The following is a 25,615-nucleotide window of genomic DNA, read 5'->3' on the forward strand; positions in this document are numbered from 1 at the left end:
CTTCGAAGTAACTTTCAAATAGCTATTTGACCATACCTCTAATACCATAATATTCCAGGGTATCTAAAAGAAAGTTATGAGGCACAGTATCGAAGGTCTTCGCTCAAGTCAATAAAAACTGCAATGCATTTTTTATCATTGTTCAAGTTCTTGGTAATTTGAGATGTTAGTTTCTGTATTGCGTGTACTGTGCTAAGACCCTCCGAGAAATCAAATTGATTCTGTGATAGTACCCCAAAATGTCTTAAAAAGGTTTTTTAGGCGATTTAGATGATACATGTTTGTAATACTTTTGAAAGGTTGTTTAATTGGTCGATAGCTTTCAATAGTTTATGTAGGTCCTTTTTATGTATTGGTGTGACAATTGTTTAAAGTATTTTGGAATTGTGCCAGTGATAAATATGAGGTTAATAATATAAGTAAGAGGTCTTTGTAGTCATTCTTTACAGTTGAAGTATGTGTAATGATTTCATTCTGGTTAATAGGAAATTATACGCAGAAATAAAAAATGACTTTTAAATACATATTGTATGTATCATTTTGAAAAAATTACCTTTATCGCACCCTGCTTTTTGAAAGTACCTTGTATATTGTAGAATATTTTTCAATTAATTTTTAAATATTCAATAGTTCAAGATCACGATATCGACCAATATTATCTTCAGGGTAATAAACTACTCTGCTGACTTATTGACTTACCCGTGTAATTTCGTGGCTAAGACACTTAGCTTGTAAAGCCCTTGTACCAGGGAAAAAAGTTAACTTACCTTTATACTTTAAACATAGGAAAAAATAAACTTTTTACATTCAAATTCTCTTTTTTATTTTTATTAACTATAATAATTTAAAAATACAGCGCTAAAACAAAACAAAAAACAAATATAGTACAATTCAAAAAAAAACAACGTTAGCAGTCTAATATTTTTTCTTTATTTTTACTTAATCAAGTGTAATTTTTAATAGCTATATATTTCTTGTTCAGTTTTGAATTTTTTTTGTGTGAAAGTCAAAATCCGAAATCTTACATTCACTTCACGCGATACCAACTTTACTAAACAAACACTCATAGACTCCACATTTTGACTTTTCTCCTATATCCCTAAGATGTAATATCATAGTTTTTACAAAGTATTTATTTTTTCATAAATATTTATAATTCTTTAAAATCTATCGCCTCCGTCATTGACTAGAATAGAAAATCAAGTACTTTAAAAAAATACTTGGCATTTGGGGGACTAGAAAATATTTCATAAAGTTCACATTTCGCTTTAGAAAATCCATTATAAGGTTCTTAAATCTGACAACATCCAAACTTATATAAAATTGTATTTATCTTTTTCTAATAATCTCAGGATTATCATGTTCGATGTTCAATTTAAAAGATAATGCGGTAATTTGCTTTAAAGCGATGCTGCCAGAAATTTGAACAATCACAAAAAAATATTAAGTGTACATAACCTTGATTAATATGATACACAAATACATTGATTTTTGCACTTTCCTATAACGCAAAGTTAAATAAGTTAATGTGAAATATTGGGAAAGTCCTTTACAATGTTTTTTTTTACATAACTACCTAAAAACGAGTTCCATACATTTCACACTCGCCGGCACAAAATTCCGCCACCCTGAAATATTGGCCAAGTTTGATGTTTTATAAATTTTGTATTTTTTATCAGATTCTCTCGATTTTGCCATTAGTTTTTAGATACATTTGTTGTGATTTTTTAAAATCATTTTGTAAAGTAGCATTTTTTGATTAGGCTATATTATACAGAAGTAAAACAAACTGTTGTTTTTTCTCGTAATTTCAAAAGACCCTGTAGGAAAATTAAGGTGGATAATTCTGTTTACATACTGTTCCTTGTAATCTTTGATGTATTCTAAACATTTCGATTTTTGATTTATTCCATTATCTCATTTCTGATGCGAGCTGCAATTTTTTTTATTAAAACGCTGATTTGAAGCGTATTTTTATTAGGAGAAACAAACACTAGGTATATCATAAAGTTAATTAAAAAAAAAACAATTTTAATAACGTGTACTTCCTCCTCTCGCAGCCATAACAGCTTTCAGTCTTCGCGGCATCGAATGAATAAGGTTAGATAAGTAAGGAATAGAGCAAATGGGACAACAACTTCTTGAAGGATTTCCTTAATGTAACGGTGGGCGGTTAGAGCTCCATTTTCAATAAATACAAGTTCAATCAAAGCCCAAATCACGACTGAACCGCCACGATATGAGATTTGTTCTGAAATGGTGCAGTCAGCATATCTTTCATTTCTACGTCTGTATACCCGCTTACGACCATCCGACATCCTTAAACAAACCCTGGATTCATCTGTTAATAGTACGTTTGCCCACTGTTCTAGAATCCACTCAAAATGCGATCTTGCAAACCTCAGTCGGTGTTGTCGATGCCGAGGAAGTAATTGTGGACATCTTGCTGGCCTTCGTGAATAAAGTCCAGCTTCTGCTAATCTTCTACGTATCGTTCTTACACTTACTCCATGAAGTATTCGCAAGTCATTTTTTAGATACACAGCAGTAGATCTTCGATCTCTTAAAGAACTAATGGTGACAAAGTGATCATCAGCTGAAGTGGTCATTCTCCTTCTGCCAGAGCCTTGTCGTCTAGTAAAAATTCCCGTCTGTAAATATTCCAGGCATCTCGAACTGTAGACCGCGGAAATCTCAGAGTACGGGCGACATAACTTTTGCTACAGCCATCCTCTATTAACGCAAAAATTCTACCCACGTCTGCTGGAGTTAATACCATATTGACACACAACAAATTATAATAGTGACACTGTCAAACTTTATGTCACATTAATTGCGTCCTTAGCCAACGTCGATAATTTTTAACCGAAAACTTGACATTAATTATCTAAAAATAAGCTTCAAATCAGCGTTTTAATAAAAAATTTGCAGCTAGCAGCAGAAATGAGATAATGGAATGAATCAAAAATCGAATTGTTTAGAATACATCAAAGATTACAAGGAACAGTATGTAAACAGAATTATCCACCTTAATTTTCCAGTTTTTTGAAATTACGAGAAAAAATAAGAGTTTGTTTTGCTCCTGTATAATATAGCCTAATCGAAAAAATCCTACTTTAAAAAATGATTTTAAAAAATCACAACAAATGTATCTAAAAACTGATGGCAAAATCGTGAGAATCTGATAAAAAATAAAAAATTTATAAAACATCAAACTTGGCCAATATTTCAGGGTGGCGGAATTTTGTGTCGGCGAGTATATTTTCAGGCAGGAAATATACTCAAATTCCTATAATTTATTCTTCTTAAAAACATTTTTTAATTGCTTTTTCCAAGATTTAATCATAAAGGATTTAACCGTTTTTAGATTCTTATGAATTTACTTAAATTTAAGAAAATCTCAAAAAACTAGAAATATCAAAAAATTACTTAAAATTTGATTTAAGAAAAGAAAATTGAAGTAAATTTAATTTAAATTCTGAAAGGTTGCAGTACTAATTTTTTTAACTAAATTTTAAAATATCGTAGGAAGGGCAATTTTAAACATTTATTTGACAGTTCACTATTAATAAGCTGACCGATACCTAATGGACAAAGCATACAGATTTCTGCCTATTAAGTGAAAGCCATACAAAACTAGCTAGTTTATAAATTTCTGCCGCAAAAATGAACTGCAAATAAATGCATTAAATAGAACATTTTTTAAGATTCGTTTATTAGGATGGGCACGTAGTTTTATTTACAAAGATGAACAAACAATTTTGCGTTTGATGTTTACATTGTCCATCGTTACAATATTTTTATGGCATTCTAAATTAACATTACTTCCTAAAGTAATACGTGTAACTTTCAATTTTGATGAAAACGATTCTATTACCTTAAAAAATCTAAAACATCTCCTATTTTTAAAACTGTTTCTACATGCGTTTGACAAAACTGTTTCTAGATTATTATAATTTACCTGAACAATTTGTATCACTATATTCTTATTAACGAGAAGAGAATAAGTGTGAGCTAATTTTTGCTACCAAAATTAAAAGTTACGTAGTGAGATTACCGTAACCTCAGTTTGATTAGATCACTAAAATAAATCACTTTTTAAAGCTATTTAAACTTTTTTAGAACACTACCTTTGTTTTGCAAAAAAGGAGGTTTTCGGTTCAGACTTTGCTTGAACTGTAATTAACGGGATTGCCCACGAAATATTAGTTTGAATTTCTTGCAACAAAAAAATTGATAGTTTTCGACATAAACTTTGATATTAAAAAATGCTGTGCGGGAAACAAGGCCAATGTCTGTTGATAACCTGATACCTTCAAAAGGAAACGTGTTAATTAAGGTTTACTTATTTACTTTGACCATACGGACCATTTTATTTATTATAATTTCAAGTTACAAGTTTTTTTTGGTGTTTTATCATTCTGCCAAAGACTTTTCTAATGACTTACACACACCAAATTTCGTTTCTTTGGCTTATGAAACAAATATGTCATATGAGTGTTTCCTTCATCCTGTACCATCCGGTATATAAGGTTTACTGTTTTTTTTTCAACTTCTATTTATTTTATAGAATCTTCTTTTATGTGTCATAGTCCCTTTTTTCCCTTTCCTTGGCTACCTTTCTAATGTGTTTCTAAATTTTATGCATTAAAAGAACTTTTAAGTTATGCATCTGTTGAACACTAAACATGTAAATATAATTGAATTTTCCATATGGAAAAAAATTATATACCGTAAAGGAGAAACTGGTAATATGGAACCTGTTTTTCATATGGAACCTCTCCTTTATTTTAAAACAGACAGTGACATCTATGTTTAATGCGCAAAACAATTGACAACATTGGCTAAGTTGCTAGTTTTGCTGCATGTGGTAAAGTTTCTTTACAAAGTGTTTTATCTACAAAAGTAGTTTCATTCAGTGATAAGTAAGTTCTGAGTATTTTAGTAGTTTAATATAAGGTTCGTTTTCATTATCTTGTCAATAACAGATACAGTTATGTCCGACATCCCAAATGCATCAGCAAATCCTCAAACAGGGCCTTCAACTTCATCTGCATCAGACAACATAATCTGGAATTCAGTACCGCAGAACTATACCCCAAGGATACAACTTCCTATTGCAAGGAATACCGAAATTCTCTTGAGCTCTATAAATAGTCAGTCTACGGAGATTGATAAAGTTATTTCCAAAAAGCTTATATATATTTATATCTCAGTGTACTAATGAAAGATTAACAATTTTGGAAAAAAAAACTAAAAAAAAAGTTAAGCAAACTGATCCTTCTGAAATTATGATGTTGACTGGTGTTATGATTGTAATGGCTTACAACACGCTTCCAAGTTTGAGTTGCTATTGGTCAAAGCATACCTCCATGGGTAATACTGCAATAAAAAATGCAATATCACGTGACCGTTATAAACTACTAATATCCAAATTATACTTCAACAGTCCAGAGAAACCAGAAGATTGCTCGAAGATTTATTATGTGGAAAGGCTTCTAGAGTGTTTCAAGCATACATATCGAAGTGCAAGAGAGGATTCGGTCTATCAGTCTATAGATGAAAGTATGGCAAAATTCAAAGGGATGTCGAGTCTAAAGCAGTATTTGCCATTGAAGCCCATCAAACGTGGAATAAAGTTATGGGTAAGAAGCGACTCTCTTAGCGGTTATGTATATGACCTCGATGTATATAGTGGACAGCAGGATGGACAAGCAGATGGAACAGTAGGGGAAAGGGTTGTTAGAAAACTCACCAGCTCAATAATGAAATCTGATGTTGTGATCTGTTTTGACCGATATTTTACATCGGTGACATTGATGAAAACATTGTCATATGCTGCAGTAGGAACCTGTATTGGTACGCGAAAAAATATACCAAAAAGTCAGGATAAATTAGAAAAAAGTGAAGCAAAATTTTTATGCACGAATGACGGGATAACCTTTTACTAGATGGCAGGATACCAAAGAAGTATTGGCAATTAGTAACTCATAGTCATAGGGATCAGCGTACATTTGTTGACCGAAAACAAAAGGACGGCCAAAAACTTGCTGTCGAATGTTCCGAGATAATCTCCTTTTACAAGAAGTATATGGGAGGCGTCGATTTGATCGATCATTTAGCTGGCCTTTATGAATTCGACCGCAAGTCTACCAAGCGGTGGAAAAAAGTTTTCTACAAATTATTAATGATAACAGCTGTAAACTCATTCATTATTTACAATGAAGTTAGACGTAAGAAGATACCATTTTTGGAATTCTTGATAGCCCTAGCCGAAAGCCTAATTGACCAAGGGAAAAGCAAAGCCGGTGTGAAGAGGCGTTCAACTACCGGACGAGCATCAAAGCGACAAAAAAACTATGGTGAATGTTGGCGACCATATGCCGATTGTCGAGCAGAAACGGAGAAGGTGCATAAGATGTTCACAAAACAAGGTGGAGAAACGCACAAGAACTGTTTGCAGGGTATGCAGTGTGCCTCTATGCAATGACTGTTTTACCCCTTTCCATATGTGAAATTATGCAATATTTTGAAAAAAATTATTTGTTCCACTTATGTATGTCTTTATTTCAGAGCTGGTGGGACATATTGTCCCAATGGAATGGACTGATGGGACGATATGTCCCACAAAAAAATTTGAAAAAATTACAAACCTCTCTAAGAACCTTTTACTTTTGAAATATGAAACCAATAAGTAAATTATGCTTTTCATGAAATAAATAAAAATCCGCCTTGAAAGGGTTATACATGATACCATCAAATTGTTGAAAATGTCAATGTCAATGTCTGAAAATCTTATAGCTGATGATCTTAAACAAAATCTCATGTTATCTTTAAAAACGAGAACAGAGTTGAATTGCCAGAGGTTTTTGCCAGTTTTCTTGGCCTGCTAGGTGACCCGATTTAACGTCGCTAGATTTTTTCCGATGGTGACGTGCAAAGTTTTCGAAACTTTAGTAGAAACAAAACAAGATTCAATTGAATGAATAGCAGCATTTCAAATAATTCAAAACGAATATCAAACTGCTACTCAAGTCCGCCGAAATACTGTGCGACGTTTAAATCGGTGTACTCAGATTGGAGGAAGATATTTTGAACAATTATTGTGATGATATCATGTACAAAAGTAGTGATACTTTTCCGGACATGGGTCCCTATACTCAAATGTTTTCTACTATTACACTAAGTAACCCCTAGAAGTTTGATCCCGTAGTTCTGAAACACCCTCTGTATAAGTCACTTTTTAAGTAAAGTCGTTCGGCAAGAAGCATCCCGTCGTAAAATTTGGGACAAGCAAGCAAATGTAAATATCACAGATTAACTCGTAAAGATGTAAATGTAATAGCTTTTCGGTGCTAAAGGAAAAGCAGGACGTGCAGGGCTAGACCATTTTCTGCGTCATCACCAGAATAAGATTTCTATTCGCAAACTTATGGGTACTTTAACTTCAAGAGCTAATGGTTTTAACAGGGTTAATAACATTTTTTATCTTCTGGAAAACGAATATAAAAAGAATAAATTAACGGATCCAGAAACTAGTCTCTCGATTGTTCAAACAAAAACTGTCAACAATGACAGTCAGATGTTGAATAAGTAATCTTATGAGAAATACACCACTTGGCTCAATTGGAAGATGCGGCGATCAAAGGTCAAGGTATCAGGTTGGTCAAAGTAACTTTCTTTTTGAAATCATGTTAAGCCTTCTGCAGAGTCTCCAGTGTTGTTGAGACTATTCACATACACGAAACATTAAGATAAAATTATAGATCTAGCCCGGCAGAATTATGTAACCATAAAAAGTCTATAGCATAGCACACAAAAAACTCCAGCCCTTAAACAAAAGATTTATGCGGGTACTTACTAAAAACCCATTACAATGAAGCTGTCTGACTTTGAATGCGTCATACTCAGCGGCGTCTTGGACCCTAAGATATTGCAGAACTGTTTAACAAAAGGTATATTCAATGTCCAACTGGATCAATAGCAATTATTGATTTTTCCAAGACCGGACTTTTTTTCTGCAATCAACAAATCTTCACAGATGCCAATTTTAATGAACCTGAACACCAAGGCGAGTCACTAACTGATAGCTCCATTGGAAATGAGAATATCGCATAGGATAATTGCATTTCTCCTGCCGGTTCAAACTCCAGTTACCAGATTACCAGTTAGCCTTACAAAAGTGAATTAAAGGAATCTGGTAAGAAAAGAAAAGTTATATCAATAAATTTTCGTCTTAACCAAGAACAGAATACCACACCTAGTACTTCCTGTGGTAAAAGTTGAGGCGATAAAAAAGCTTTCAACAAAAAACGATCTACAAAGAGTAGATCAAAAAGGAAAGAAGAACCAGAATCATATGAAGAAGGAAGTAACATTAGCGTCATTTACTCATCTAGTGATCTACAAATCCATTTCGGAAATAACCCCAATTCAAAAGCAAGTGTTTTCTGCGACAGCAGATTTTCCGAGGACATGAAAGGTAAACTATGGGTGCAGTGCATTATGTGTTCTCACTGCGATAAAGATCATTACGTTTGTGATTTTTTGTCAATAAATGTTTCTAGTGTCTTTCGTTTTCTATTAGGCCAGTATAAATAAATTTTATTTTTGATAATAGTATGGATGTAAATTCGGGGATCCATATTATCAGCACATTTTTCGCCGAACTGCACTTTATTCAGAATTTTGTATTTTTTTTTAAACCTATCTTAAGATTGTTAGTTTTTATATTTATTATAATAGATTATTTATTAGAAAACGGATTAATGTTTAATTTTTGTACATAATACACAAAACAAGAAAATTGCTATAGAATAACAAAATGAAGTTTCATATTACCAACTTCTCGTCTAAATGTTTTTTCTTTAAATTTAAAAAAGGACAGGCATCGTTAGAGACTGTGCGTGTGAAAAAGTCAAAAATAAAAAACAATAATTAAAAGAAATAGTAGTTCTAAAATCGCGTTCAGTAATTCATTTGCCTTTGAATCTCTTATCAAAATCTACTTTTCGTTAACCCTTTTTTTGATTTCTTGTTTACGATAAAGACAGTTCGCTTTCTTTCCCACACATTTTCTGTGCGAAAATACACAGCCACTCCTCGGCATTAAGTATATTAAAAAAATCTTCTATTGGACCCTAATTAATAAATCATTACAGTTCAAGCAAAAAATGCGCCTCAAAATCTGAATTTAAAAATCTCCTTTAAACAAATATTTTCGAGAAAGTAGTAAAAATCATAAAAACGCTCAGTGACCATCATCCACCCAATCTATCATTCGGCTCCGACAATAAGCCACTCAACAAAAAGCACATACCGCCTTTTCACAGTGGTTTATTTAAGCCCTAAACAAAAATTAAACTCGAACGGAGCAATCGGGATGGTTTTTACCTTTCCACTGAACACTTGACGAAAACTGTTAGGCACGTGAACAGAACAAAATCACATTTAATGCGGGATGTCGACGCTCTCCTACGTAACGGGTCGGAACCTTCGACACCTCACCTGAGATTCGGATGGCGGATCTCCACCGGGTGGAGGAGGTGGCGGGCCTTCGGAGGACTCGGGACTACTCTCGGGCGCGTCTATTAGACAGTTTGATATGCCCCTTGCTCTCAGACCTGAAAATCGTAAATCAGTTGTTGATTACTGACGTTGGTGTATTCAAATGCCGGATATGTCGAATTCGGTTCGTAAATTTGCAGAATAAAACTAGGTAAATGGCTGTAGGTTCGCGAAAGTCAAACAGTGTGTATTTCGAGGAAACTTTTTCAAATAAATTTTATTAAGACAATCAAGAAATTATTAGTGAAAGTAAGGTAATAATGTAAACAAATAATCTAGAGATCATAATTTGTTTGCGTCAATTTATTGTAGTGAAATTCAAGTTTCTTTTAAAATTTCATTCCATAACATAATAAATAACTCTTATAATAAACAGTATAGGTATAAAATAAAACCAAGATATCCTACTCCAATGGAATATATGCAAGAGTAGTTCCAAACTTAATAATAACAATTTCACCAAAAATAAAAGTAATCAAGGTGTACAAAATAAAATAGCATAATGTTGAAATTACTAAAACAACATCTGAATATTAAATAGTAATAAATTAAAATTCAAGTAACAGCTATCAAATATATTAAGATATAAAGTCAAAGGATTACACGTGTTTCGCCTGTACTAGGCATCATCAGATCTACTGTAAGAAATAGGAATAATAAGCGTTATGAACACTTATTAATCAAACTTAATTTACACAAAAATTATAAACGAATAACTTCATACCTTGTGTATTCACTAATGAAAAAGAAAAATGCAAAAAGCAACACCGCATGATACAGTCGAGGGTAGAAAATTAAAAGTTAAAATTTTAAGTTTAAAGGTAAAAAATAAAATAAAGAATATATATAAAAAAAAATAAGAAAGGTTTGTCGAATGTAGGAATCGAACCGCGTAGCCCCGTACTATAAGTAGGTAGCATTCAGCCCTGCGTTAAATTGGGTTGGTGTAATGCACTTGTTTTATATAAGGACAATTTTAAGGCAAGGTCAAATTGTTGAAAAAGCAAGTACCTACAGTTTGAAATTTAAAATGTTCACACAGTTGAGCACTGCTATTGTCTTGGCTTTTGTTATTACCAATGTTCCTAGAAGGGCCAGCTTTTTAGCTTTAGGACACTCATGTAATACTTCCCAATCTCATATGAATTTGAGTCCCAGATTGGTCCACATAAACCGCATTGCAGCTCAACGAATAAACTCCCAATTTAGTTATCTTTCTTGTTCTTAGTGGTAATCAAATGATTGTAAAGAATGTTGAGAGTTTTAAACAAAATGAAAAAAAAAAGTTTTTCAAAAATTTAACTAATTATACGGAAAACAAGAAATAACGTTACCAAAATAACTTAATTAAAATGGACAATGAAATTTTAAATCGTGTATATCTGGTTTATTATGCACTATATTGTGAGACAATTAAGATTTATTTTAAAATTGAAAAAATTATTTATTTATTGAATTAATTGGGAAGCCATTAAGAACTGCAATATGTTTTATTGTGCTTTATTTTGAAAAATCTATAATCGCGAAAGAAATTTTTCTATAAAGTCATGAAATTATTCAATTTATTTTCCCCTCCATCCCACGCGATACAAATATCATATGTATCTTTTATAGAAAACTATATTGTTGGTAAAAGGACGGTATATAATTTTAAGTCGTGCATGAACACTTCCCTAAGGAAAGGAGAGAGACAAGTGATATGCAATCTTTAGGGGATACTCGAAAAAAGATTTTTGACATGAAAGGAAATCAAGACCGCTCCACTTGGGATTAAAGTATTCCTTCAACTAAATTTTTAATCGAATAAACATTATTGAACTGAGTCATATTTCTTAAAACCTTGTTGAGCTAAGGTGATAATAGATAACGTGCCGAATCAGTAAAAGAGTTCACAGGGCAGACCGGATATCCGAGTTTATATATTTTCGACGACAATCCATAGAGTAACGGAGTCCTCTATAACCTACCATGAGAATTATCAACTTCTTTCTCTGATTAATTGCATAATTGCAATGATAAATTGCATCGTGTGAAAGGTGTGAAAATTAAAAAAAAAAAGTATTTTCCACAGCAGTGAGCGTTTTATATATAAAAATAATTAGACTAAAATAAATAGGACCAAAACTCTAATATTGCAACAAACAAGATTGATGATGTCCGCACTGAAGATGACCTGCTAAAGATTTAAAGCGCTTTACCAATATAATAAGTTAATAAGAAACTAAGAACTTTTAATCTCTCTAAAAGGTATTGTTAACTGTTCCAATTGATATGAATGAAATTAAATCGAATTCTTGACATAAGATCATTATCCTTAATAAGCACTGACCGAAAACCCTTTATTTTTAAGTTAATTTATTTAAAATTTGTTTTCACTCAAAATAAACACTGTTTGATTCCCTCCAAAAGTTATTAAAGAAAGTTTATAAATCGTATCTAATTATTAAATGTCCAATAACTTAAGAATTTAAATAAACATGTACATTAATAAAAGATAAATGAATAAAGCATAAATTATTAAAATAATACTATACAGGGTGGCCATTTGAAAACGAAACAGAGCCTATTTTGGGTCCCTCAGAACATTTGCGAAAAAATCCTCGGACCCGTCAATTTTTGATTCAAGGGAGAACCATTTTTTTGCTAGTTTCACCCCCCTGAGGGCAAGCCCTAGCGGGGGTGACAAGGGCCCCCAAAATTTTAAATGGAACGGGGGGTCGAGTGATACCTTATTTTGAAGGTATTTTTATGTGGATTATAACCCTAAATTATAATGCCAATTCTGCAAGGCAACTCTTGGTTATTGTTGAGACTGTTATTATAGCAACATTTTGAAGTTTAATAGTGGTTGTCAATTACTGCTGTCAGATCATAGTGTGTCAAACAAATAGCTCTTTAAAGTGTGATAATGGTTTATTCACTTGCTGAAAGAGTTGAAATATATTTCTCTTTTCTTTGCGAACAATGAAAATGCTAATAGAACTGCCCAGCTCTTTAACACACTACAACAACCTAATCGACAGGTCCATCGCAAATACATTTTGGAATTGGATAAAAAATTTTGGGAAACTGGGTCTGTGGCTAATAAAAAGCGCGAAATGGATAATCCAGTGGTGAATGAAGCTTCAGAAGTAGCTATTTTAGGCCATATTGTGCAAGATCCTACACTGAGCACAAGGAAGTTATCAACCGTGTCTGGTATTAAGAGAAGCAGCATTCAGAAGATATTAAAAAAACAAGTTTCATCCGTACAAAATGCATCTCTTACAAGAACTAAACGAAGACGATTTTGATAGGCGTATACAATTTTGTGAAACTATATCTGAACAAGCCGCCAATGATCGACACTTTCTATTTAATGTATGTTTTTGACGAATGCTCCTTTTTCCTAAACGGTACTGTAAATCGTCACAACTGTCGCTATTGGGTTAATTTAAATCCCAGAATATTTCGTGAGGTGCATACACAACATCCTGAAAAATTAAATGTTTGGGCTGGTATTTTTGGTAAACATATCGTAGGCCCCTTTTTTTACATGGCAATTTAACAGGAGAGATGTACCTGGAGTTATTAGAAAATACAATTCACCCAGCATTAGTGGAGATACTAGAAAATAACAACGAGTACTTGGAAAATCGTCTAGCATTTCAGCAAGATGGGGCGCCACCCCACTATGCTGCAAGGGTTCGTCAATATTTGGACCAAACGTTTCCAGGACAATGGATTGGAAGAAGAGGAGCTATTGAATGGCCTCCTCGTTCCCCGGACTTAAGCCCGTTAGATTTTTTTTTTGATTTATTAATATTTTGCAAAATGTACGGGAAAGGTTTGAACAAAACCTGTATTATTGTATGGAAGTCGAAGGCCAACATTTTGAACATTTACTTGATTGATTTTATCTTTAAGCCCTTTATTTAAAATTATACTTTTTAAAATTTTTTTGTAACTTTTATTAGCCCCTGTATCGACTAGGCAAATAGTAACGATTTAAAACTTTAGGGTTATAATCCACATAAAAATACCTTCAAAATAAGGTACCACTCGACCCCCCGTTCCATTTAAAATTTTGGGGGCCCTTGTCAACCCTGCTAGGACTTTGCCCTCAGGGTTCGAAACTAGCAAAAAAATGTTTCCCCCTTGAATCAAAAGTTGACGGGTTCGAGGATTTTTTCGCAAATGTTCTGAGGGACCCAAAATAGGCTCTGTTTCGTTTTCAAATGGCCACCCTGTATATCTTTCAAGTAGGAAGTGAGGAATTTACTTTTAGGTATATAATATGAGTTAAACATAACCAGATATTTTGTTTAATCTAGGCGAAATGAACTGAAGCTGTTTTGAGCTAATATTGAGTCATGAATAGCAAAAATGACACAAATGAACAAAAAAGTCACAAGTAAAAAAGATATCGTATATTTATATTTTTAAACATGCGGCTTTTCAAGTTGTTTCTGCAGTGGATATTAAGTTCAATATTTTAAATCATATATGCTATATTTATTAATTTTTCTTTTATTTTTAGCCATATAATTTCTTAAAATTATATTCTTAGGTTTAAAAAATACTTGTTTATAGTAATTGTTTGTATAAACCTATCTGAAATTGGAATTTCTGCTAATAAAGCTGGCGAATTTTAATTTATGATAACAGAATCTGTTATATAAGAACATAATATATAAAAAATATATATTTATATAATAAAAGAATCGGATTTTCCAGATGCTTCGTAAATCAGGAAGTGGAAAAAATAAAGGTGGTACTAGAGGTTATTACACAAATCGGTTGTTCCCTCCTGTTGTTCCCTATGTATTTTTTTCTCAGGTTTTCTAATCCTGAATAAGAAAAAAACACGTGTTGGCAAGTACCACCTTTTTTTTGCTTCCTCAAAACTCACGAAGTATCCAGACAAACCAATCCTTTTATCACTTAACTTTCTGTGCTAACTGCCTTATTTTAATAATAACTATAATACCTGAAATGGGAGCAAATCCAGACTAAGAGGGTTCTTAATAGTGGAAATGGATCAAGGTGGGATATTTGAAGGATTGAGGTTGAACCTGTAAAGAGAAGGAATGAGAATTCTAATGGTTTGTATAAAAAAGTCCTTATCTTAGAAGTAAGTCTCCAATTATAGCACAAGCCATAATATTCACTTAACAGTATTTTTTTAAAAATAATATATGTTTAATGTAAAGTCAGTTACCAATGTATCTATCATACGCGACAATAAAAAGATCATAAGAGGTAATACATTAATCGAAATAAAATCCCTTCAACACCTTCCTGCAATAATTTTTATAATTTATTTTTAAGTATTAAACAAGAAAACTTTCAAGAGAAAAATTAATCTCCTCCAATGTCCAGCCCAACTTCACTTCAAGCAAGCAAGCAAGCCATTCGCTCTACCGCATCTGTCATCTCGATTCCCTATAGTATTGTTTCATTGGGAATTCTATCCCTGTAATTCATAATAGAGAAAGTACCGTGGCGCGTGGTTTAACTCACTTTATTTACTGATTTCTTAGTTAACGTTGAAGACTCTGAACCTTAAGTCATGACAGGCAGTATGCAATGATCAAAAACATTGCGTTTAAGGTACAACGGAATCTCTGACTTAAACATATGCTTAAGTTTACCATAAGCTGCCCCTGTTAGGCCAATTTTCCGATTAATTTCCGATCTTATCTTCTAGATATTTCCAGGTTCCTTATAAATTCCGTTTATGTTGATTACGTTGATTTTGAGACCAACTTTGTGTTGGGCAAATGTCAGTTTTGACAGCATTTCTTCCGTTTTACCTAGGTAAGCTGATATTATATAAGATCTTCTCCATCGATATTTAAACCTAGACTTTTTAGCTTAATATTTTTGAACAAGTACTCCCGAAGCGTGGTGAACAGCTTAGGCGAGATTGTGTCTCCCTGTCGAATTTCAAGTTGTATTAGTTGTTGTTGGTCATTGGTCCCATAACCAGCCTGTTTTGGAACTGAGGAGTCAAGTTAAGATTTAAGGCGTCTAGTAATAATTTTGGCAAATATTTTTGTAGAGGTGTGACAGTAAGCTAATTGGCCTATAGTTGTTTAGGTTGGCAATATTTTCCTTTTTGTGCATTATAACTATTGTGGTATTATTCTAATATGTAGGATATATTGCTTCAATAAGACATGTATTAAATAAGACTGTTATTTACTTCAGTATATCTCTCCCTCTTCCTTAACTGCCTTGACCACAATACCATCTTTATAAGCAGCTTTACCGTTCTTCATCTCTAATAGTGATTTCTTAACTTCCTATGTAGTTATTTCCGGCAGCTCTTCCGATCCCTAATCAAGAATTTGAGGGATTGGCTGGAGATCATTTTCTTCTGGTCTTTTGCTGTACAGGTTTGAATAAAATTATTTTATGATTTCCAGGCTTTCTTTTTTATCTGTGGAGGGTTGCCTGTTTTTATCGTTCAGTTTATTAATCTCAGTTCTTTTTGAGAGTTTTTTTCTCAAATACTTTTATTCTTTTATTCTCTTCAATAGTCCTCGTTATCCATTTGTTGTTATAATCCCTTCCTTTTTTTTCGAAATGCCTATGATATTTCTCTATTTATCTGTCTTAACTGTTTTTCGTTTTTCGGGTGTTTCTGCAACATTTCTCGCCTCTATTTCATATAAACTTTTGTACTACTATTTTCGACTGTGGCCCACTTATTTCTTTTCGTCATACTAAGTATTGCCCTCTCCCCCTCCTTACGTTCATTCTTATTGTTGCCCTGGGTATTCTATAGTCACTACCTATCGACAGCCGATTTAATACTGTAGCACCTCGTAAAAGTCGCTTTTTGTCGGTGATGATAATCTAAAGTTCCTTTTTGTATTTCCGTGTTCCATGCCCATTTTCGGTGTTCGGCTTTCACAGGGATAGTATTCATAGCGTACAGACCATATTCCAGAAAGAAGTCTAGTAGGGTATTTCCTCTTTGATTTCTCTGCCCTATTCCATGTTGCCCCAAGGAAAAGTCTGGAACAAAAAAACTTTTGTTCTGCTTCTTTTCGCATTAAAGTCCCCTTGCTATGAAAGAAAAGTGTGACAATATGTTGGAACTTTAGATAAGGCTATTTTAATGTCGTCATCAAGAAAATCTCAACTTCCTCGTCTGTATGCGTTGAAGATGCTCCAACATGAATAAATTTGTTGCTCTATCTTTGATTCAGTTTCAGTACTACAAAACAGGGCTCGAGGGCTTACACTTTCTAGATGTTACTAGATACACTGTTGTAGATATTTTGACTGTTGTAGGTATCTTTTACCCATTTTTTAATGTATTATAAAGCCTACTACTTAATTAAATGCTTATATATATATTTTTGACCATCTTTCCTTTTGACCAAAAGAAAAGCCCAAAAGATATTCGACGATTTTTTTTAGGCATATTTAAAAAATATATGCATTTAAAGCCTGCTAAAATTGACGCTCTGCTCTTTGTAAACTAACATATATAATTAATTTCAGTGATAAAAAATAACAAACTAGTTTTTTAAAAACGAATGGAATAAATTAATTATCTTATCAAAAAGCTTGAAATGTGAAAATATTAAACTATTCGTTTAATAAATTATAACAGCAATAATAAAAAAATGTTCTAATCCTAGATTATAGCGATTAGGTTTTTCATCTACTTCATAGGCACAGATCATGTTTAAAATTACATTAATTAGTATCCCAGTATTAACGAGCGTATTGATCGCCAACTTCGCAAATATACGTAAATTTTGTTTATACGCGAAAAGCTTTTTCCGACGTTTATATTTTATATATAAAAATTAGCATTAAATTATATTTAATCAAAATGCTAATTTTGTGATCAGCATTACTATTTAATAATAAAATTATATCTTTTCCAATATTTAGGCATTCAATTTTCTTTACCTAAAGGTGTGATGAAAACTAAAAGCCAATTAGTTTAACTGATTTTTTTATACAAGTTGCGTCAATAAAAGTAAAGGAAGGCTAATATTTTACATACCGTGCAAACCCGACGATTTTTCTTCCAGGGGAAAATATTTTGACCTTGAAATTTTCACCTTGTGCGGGGTGAACTATAACCCCACAATCCTGAATGGAAATAGCGGTAGAGTGATACCTTATTTTAAAAGCAATCAAATTACCTTTTCAGCAAATCTCAGTTTTAAAATTATGGTGAAAGAATTATTGCTTGGTAAAAATATGTTTCTATCACTCCGAGTTTCCGGATTTTAGGAATTAAAGAAGAGTTAACTACATATCATTACCAAGGTGTAAGTAAAACCTATATTGTGATAACAAATTCATAATTAGTTACCTATTTTATTGGGCATTACACCAGTATTTCAATAAATATAAAATTTAAAGTATTTCATATATACAGTTATTGAAAAAAGAAGAAAATATATACTTATTTATGTATTTCGCAGAATTAAACTATTAACGATACCTTTCATTATTCAATTCAATCATTTATTATAGATGTTTTTGTAAGTCCAGGAGCTCCTATAAACAGCAGCTCTATCTATCGACTTTTTAGAATTTATAAATTTGACTTTAACCCCTTGGAAAAGAAAAAAATTTAAGGGAGTCAAATCAGGCGATTGTCCAGGACACTCTGTTAATCATACATAGACAACGGCTCAATTTCATGATGCGTTGACCAATTAGAAGCGATACAGGTTTGTTTTGACGTACGTAACGTTCGCTACTATTGTTACTGCACATCGGCAAATTGAGAAATCGGTTTTAAAACATGATCCGTATTCTTTACAAAGCGAAAAACACAAATCAATTGTTAACAAAATGTTTGAATTAAAACAGTTTTTGTATCTACATGAAAAAGTTAACACTTCCTATCCTTCCCTAAAGAACATAGTAGATTGTGTGAAATTCATGACCAAATCAAAAAAGCGATGCTTTTTCCAAAGGTATTTGTATGTCATCATAAGCCTAATTTGAATTAAAGAAAAAACTTACACTCCAAATATCGACGTTAAAAATTATACATACATATAATATGAAATAATCATCAGTTAAGAGATCCAATATTATTATGAGAATTTTAATTTTATATTTGGTCAATGTAATGCGATGACTTTTTTTTTTTACTGTCATTATATACATATTATGTTTGTTTTATAATGTAGTTAAATTTACTTAAGTTAAAATAATAACCACTAAATATTCATATTATTTTTTTTTTATGCAAATTTATGCAAAAGCCGAGTAGGGGCGTTAAACTTTTGGACCTTACGATTAATACAATAAAAATGTATTTCTGTTTTCAGTAGTACATATCACGCTATACTTATGTTAATAATTTATTTTTTATATTTATGTGCTTGCAGGTTTAGTAAAATTGTTTGATTTTCTTTGAATGAGAGAAATGAGAGAGTTGATTGCCAGTATATTAAGTAAAAGTCGTGTATGCTTTAGCACGTCTATTAGAGCTATATTAAACGAAGAGAACTTGTTGTGGTGTTAAATATATTTAATAAAAAAGGTTTAGTATTTACACCGAACATCAAGAGTATAATGAGAATATGCAACAACTTGTTGCAATGATAACTCTTCGGCATTGTAATATTATTTTAACGCGTTTCAACCCAGGAGCGATAGCGTCTTTTAAGTGACTACTAAGAAAAAATCGCCCTAAGTTCCATATAAGACGTTAAAATATTGAGTATAGACCTGATGGAATAGATTTTCGTCAGATGAATATCGACAATTGTGTATTATATAAATATTTATCATTGATTCAGTCATAATTTCGCAAAGTTCTAAACGTCCTTTCTTTCTTTAAAACTATACTGACGCGTTCCTTTTTCCTTTAATTTGAATTAGGCTTATGATAGGAATATTTTTGAAAAAAGCAGCGTTTTTTGACTGGGTCATGAATCTCTTCGCGTTTCGTTCAATAATTGCTCTTCACACCTAGTTAGGTCTGTACGAATAAAAGCTTTAAAATTCATTATATCTGTGACTAATTTTAATTCTTAAATTTATTTTTCATGTAGATTTAAAAGTCAAAAACATTTTGTTTACGACGGATATATGTTTTTAACTTTGTAAAGAACAAAAATCGTCGTGAGGACGTTGTAAGACCATAGTAAGTAAAAGCATCCAAGATTGCCCGATCGAAATCGATACAATTTTATTATCTTTGACATAAGTTAATACTAGACCACTACTCCCTTAATTACTATCGATTTTGTATATATATGATCCCATTGATAATATACAGGGTGTGCCAACAAGTGTACGGCTAAGATAGCGCCTTAACTATACGAGGTAGAGCAAAAAGTTCTACAGCAAAGTTGTAGGGTTGACAAAAACCTACGAACTTAAAATATTTTTGTGTATACTGGGTGTGTCACAAAAAAGTTACTATAAAATATGCTTTTTTTTACAATGGTACGCCCTGTATATTATGGTACTAAAATGTGAGGCAAAAAGAGTACTTTACTTTGGTATAACGTTTTTAAAATTTCCGTGCGGCGTTGCAACGTAATTAATTTAAAATTTATTCTGCGCCTATGAAACTTGTACCACAGTTAGTCTAGGGTACCTCCTCTAGGCTAACTATGATAATTTGTATTTTTTTAATTTAGGGTGTTTTTAAAGAACTTTCAAATTTGCTGAAATTAAATACACAATATCTCAAATTTGTCAAATGGAACACCGTGTATATTTTTATCTAATTAAGTTTGTCCCTCAAATACCTTAATTTTTTATTTAATATGTCCTATAGCTAAACCAAGTACTTTTTGAGATATTTTAACTTTTCTGTAAAATACTATGCATAAAACGGATATTCTTTAAGTTTTAATCAAGATTGCTTAGATCAATGTTTTTTCTTCAAAAACCATTTTAGAAATTATTATCAGTGAGTTAGTTAATCGATGTTTAATTTTTATTGTTAATTTTGTAATCAATATGAATTTTCCTCGTGAGGAATTTGTTGATATGATATATGCCCTTGGAGCTGCTGAAAGAAATAGCCTTTTGGCATCTAGAATTTATGCGCAACTTTATCCTGAAAGGAGTCATCCCCAAGCACAAGTGTAATTTATGAAAAACATGAACGGCTCAAGCCAGTTACAAATGAGGAAAACAGGATGACAGTAGCTTTAAGTGTCGTTCAAGATCCTCATAAAAGCGTTAGGCAGCTCGCTAAAGAATTACCCTTTAGTGCAACATCAATATCGCGCATGATTCGAAGCGAAAAATTCCATCCTTACCATATTCATTTGTTGCAGGAATTACTTCCGCATGATTATGAAAGAAGAATGACTTTCTGTCAGTGGGCGCAAGATAAGATTCGTCAGCCTAAATTTTTTAACTTTTTTCGGATGAAGCTACATTCCATAATAATGGCAGTGTTAATAAACATAATTTTCATTATTACGACACCAGCAATCCATTCTTCACCCGAGAAATTCATCATCAACATAGATGGTCGCTTAATGTTTGGGCAGAAATAATAGGACATTACGTTATTGGACCGCACTTTTTTAATGGACATTTTACAGGTGAAATGTATTTAAACTTTTTACAAAACGATTTTAATCTCCTTCTACAAACGTTGCCTGACCATGTTCGAGATAGGATTTGGTTTCAGCATGACGGCGCTCCAGCTCATTATAGCCATGCTGTTAGAAATTTTTTAAATGAGCATTTTGATGACCGGTAGATAGGGAGAGGTGGGCCGGTCTTTTGGCCCGCAAGGTCCCCAGATTTGACCAAACTGGATTTTTTCTTGTGGGGATATGTGAAGGAAAAAGTCTATCAAACAACTCCTACCACAAGTGAAAATATGAAAAATAAAATTCGGGAGATTTTTCAAACAGTCACGCCAATTATGTTGGAAAAGGTTAATGACTCATTCTCAAAAAGGCTAAACGCTTGCGTACAAAATTTAGGAGGTCATATTGAACACAATTTATAATAATTGTAATTGATCTTTAAAATTTAAAATTAGTGTAACCATGTACATTTATGCAAAAATACGTAAGTATCTACCCAGTATGTAATTTAATTTTGCTGTTTTAATAGCAGTTTAGGTGAATAATTGTGTTGGTTAATTTTTCAAGTATGAAATAATAATAATAATAATTGTAGGAAAAGTAATAATTCTAATTCTTCAATATTTTTTTCTAAGCAATCTTGATCAAAACTTAAAGAATACCCGTTTTATGCATAGTATTTTACAGAAAAGTTAAAATATCTCAAAAAGTACTTGGTTTAGCTATAGGGCATATTAAATAAAAAATGAAGGTATTTGAGGGACAAATTTAATTAGATAAAAATATACAGGGAGTTCTATTTGAAAAATTTGAGATATTGCGTATTTAATTTCAGCAAGTTTGAAAGTTCTTTAAAAACACCCGGTATTAAAAAATTACAAATTATCATAGTCAGCCTAGAGGAGGTACCCTAGACTAACTGTGGTACAAGTTTCATAGACGCAGAATAAATTTTAAGTTAATTATGATTTTTTAAACGAACCCTCTAAAAGGCAAAAAATAACATAAAAAAATTAATTACGTTGCAACGCCGCACGGAAATTTTAAAAACGTTATACCAAAGTAAAGTACTCTTTTTGCCTTACATTTTACTACCATAATATACAGGGCGTACCGTTAAAAAAAATCATATTTTATAGTAACTTTTTTGTGACACACCCAGTATACATAAAAATAATTTTAGTTCGTAGGTTTTTGTCAACCCTACAACTTTGCTGTAGAACTTTTTGCTCTACCTCGTATACAAAACACAAGCACACCCTGTATACAAAATCTTTTCACCTAGAAATGAAACTCGACAGATCCGAGCGCTTTTTTTTAATGATCTATTTATGAAATATTAGCAATTTTTTATTTTTATTGGCCCACCGTATTTTTTTTTATTTATTTTGTATTTATTGGATGAACTTTTCTTTTAATTATAAGGAAAAAAATACTGACAAAAAAGAGAGAATGTTATATTTTAAATAACAGAAACTACTTACCGCTGCTCGAATGCCTTTTAAATCTTAACTTCAACTGACTAGGATCGGTAACATACTTTTCTCCCTGTCTGCGCCTACGTAGCCCCGGCGTCAAATCCCCTGACCACGACATGCATTTGGCTAGTCGCTGTCCGCCAGTGACTGACACTGGAATTTTGGATATACGGCCTTCCATTGCGGGGCTTGTCTGAAGAAAAACAAAATATAAATGTAATGTGACAGAGTGACAATCATTTATTTTATTGACAAATGCTACGTCATATGTTATGGTATAATAGTAACACACTTTTAATAAGCATAATTACAAAGTTAAAGATTATTAGTCTAGTACCAGACAAGTAGGATTTCGTTTTAAATATGGTTATGCTACAGCACTGCTTGATGTAATAGATGATATTCTTAGAGAGATTGACTTGGCACAAAGGCATCAAGCTTGATTTTGCTGATTTGATAAAATTAAAAAAAAACTCTAAATTACACTTTTTACCGCTTTTTCTACAACAGCTATTGAACTTATTCGTGAATATTTGAAAAACCGGACTCGATATGTAAAAATATAGGTGTTAAATGTGTGGCATACCGCAGGGCTCTATTCTAGGGCACTTATTGTTTTGCATATAGACTTTTGATATAGTTAAAAGATTAAAACATAGCCGACCACATCAATATGCCCATAATACGCAGTTGAAGTTTAGCTTAATCTAGTAGACTTTAATGCTGCTAATATTTTAATAAATGAGGATCTGCAATTACTACTAGATATTTCTAGAAAATACGACCTTTCGATTAATCTGGTAAAGCCACAAATTGTGCTGTTTAGTAGAAATAAAAACTTATAAATGTTTCAATTAATCTTGAACGACTTGCCTGCTGTGCAATCTGCTCGAAATTTGGGTTCAATTATGGATAGTGATATGCGCTTTTCTGAGCATGTCACATATTGACTAAAAAATAAGTAAATTTAAATGTGTACCCTTATAGGAATATATTATCCAAGATATTAAAAATTATGTTGACTGATAGTTATGCAGTAGTTTATGGCCATGCTTAACTAAAATCGAAAAAAACCGTATAGAAAGGGTGCAAAAATCCTGCCTTAGGTAAATATATGGTATAAGAAGATTAGAACCATTTATAAATTGAAGGATTCCAAATGGTTAAATATTAAGCAACGGGTCGGATTGTATAGTCGTTTTTAATCAATAATTATTAATAAAGCGCCTCCATATCTGTACAACAAAATCAAATTTAAAACCGACTTGTCCACTTTCTGAATTTACAGTATAGAGTTAATTTCTCCATATTTTCACCGTACCTCAGTATTCCAGTGGTTATTTACATACCGGGTGGTGCGTCGCCGAGCGGAACATAGGAAATCCCATGTAAATTTTAAGGGGGTCAATTATTGGCTTCCCTGTACATTTTACAGAAAAAATGTTACATAACTTTTTGAAGAGACCAATCTGGCAAACCCTCGTGCAAAGTTTCAAAAAATTTTAATAAGCGAATCTTGAATTATTCAATTAAATGTAATTGCAAAATTACCAAATTTTCGGTCCAGGTAAAACCAGACACCAGCCACCAGCAAACAATTTGTTATAAGGCTTTGTCAAATCTGACGTACAGCCGAATACAAGAAATGTCTTTTTTTTAAATAAAACATTGTAATTATAAAACATTTCAAATACTGCTCTAAAACTATTTCCCGCATAATCCCACTTAATCATGGCTATTTTTTCGTCGATTGAATAATTCATACTTGTTTTCAAATATCGACTGTCACTGATTTATTGACACTTTTATTCACGTCAGTGACAATATTCATTTTACTGGTGCCCGTTTGGTTTTACCTGAACCGAAAATTTGCTAATTTTGCAATTACGTTTAATTGAATAATTCAAGATTCGCTTATTAAAATTTTTTGAAACTTTGCACAAGGGTTTGCCAGATTGGTCTCTTCAAAAAGTTATCTTACATTTTTTCTATAAAATGTACAGGGAAGCCAATAATTGACCCCCTTAAAATTTACATTGGTTTTCCTATGTTCCGCTCGGCGACGCACCACCAGGTATAACGGCATATTATTATATAAGCTAGAATAAAAGAGCTTGAGTTCTTCAGTTTCCGAAATTGCTACAAACAGTTTCTTTTAGACGGATATATTTGGGTAATGATTAGTTTGGACAATTTTATTTTAATAATTTTTTTCTTTTTGTCTTAAGGGCCATGATACTCATATTAGCTTCTCTGCCTTATGGCCCTATGTGTGATTTATAGTTTGAATTGTAGAAATTCTTATTAGACATTTTTCCTTTTATATTTCAATCAAATAAATAAATATTATTATAGTTATTATTATTATTATTATTTAGGAAAGTTAAGTGTCAAGATTTAGGCCGTCGTCCCACCAAAGATACGCGACGGCGACGCAAAGGCGATACGATTTCGCCTGGACACATTCAGACGACATGCAGTGGCCCCACCAAAGATACGCGTTTCGTGTTTCCTACGTTTAGTTGTTCAGTTTAGTTCAAAATGTCATCGAGTGAAGACGAGGATATGGTTGCAATGTATTGGTAAATAAATTGCGGAATAGAAAAAAAAATAAAAAGGCAAAAAAAAAGAAAATGGTGGGTGCATCCTTTTATTGAAAAAAAAAATGTTGCTGCTAAGGAGCTGCACAGATATCCATTAAAATCCAGTTCAACATTTCGTTGTGCCATAATAAACAAAAAAACAAAACTTCCATAAATGAAAAAAAGTTGGCTTTTTTTTTGCACAGCTTGAATGTTGTTGGCAACTGACACGTCCAGTCTCCCGGCAACATGAAGGCGACACGCATTTGGATGTGTCTTCGGCGCAGCGTTGGTGGGGACAAAATGATTTTAAAACATGGGTTCGACACGAAAGATACACGCTGGCGACATCGCGGAGATGTGGCGTCGCTGTCGTGTATCTTTGGTGGGACGACGGCCTTACTTTGCATTTTCCAGTCGCTTTTCAGTGTTCAAGCCAATGTAAGAATAT

At 32.5% G+C, this 25,615-nt stretch overlaps 1 protein-coding gene across 6 annotated transcripts in view; it reads right to left on the bottom strand.

Moving 5' to 3' along the window:
- Positions 1 to 798: 798 nt before the first annotated feature.
- LOC126740401 (tau-tubulin kinase homolog Asator) overlaps positions 799 to 25,615 on the bottom strand; it is a 152,759-nt gene continuing 127,942 nt past the window's right edge. For 4 of the 6 annotated variants that reach the window (XM_050446410.1, XM_050446412.1, XM_050446413.1 and 1 more), the window contains exons 19-20: positions 22,589 to 22,775; positions 9,321 to 9,623 (exon numbers count right to left, since the gene is read on the bottom strand). In XM_050446410.1, the coding sequence (XP_050302367.1) occupies positions 9,475 to 9,623; positions 22,589 to 22,775 (336 nt within the window). In that variant the 3' untranslated portion in view covers positions 9,321 to 9,474. Of the gene's footprint in view, positions 5,383 to 9,320; positions 9,624 to 14,536; positions 14,622 to 22,588; positions 22,776 to 25,615 lie in introns of those variants that run through there. The other 2 variants (XR_007661897.1, XM_050446411.1) reach the window with 2 other exon arrangements.

This window comes from Anthonomus grandis, chromosome 9, assembly GCF_022605725.1.
Source record: "Anthonomus grandis grandis chromosome 9, icAntGran1.3, whole genome shotgun sequence".
NCBI lineage: Eukaryota > Metazoa > Arthropoda > Insecta > Coleoptera > Curculionidae > Anthonomus > Anthonomus grandis.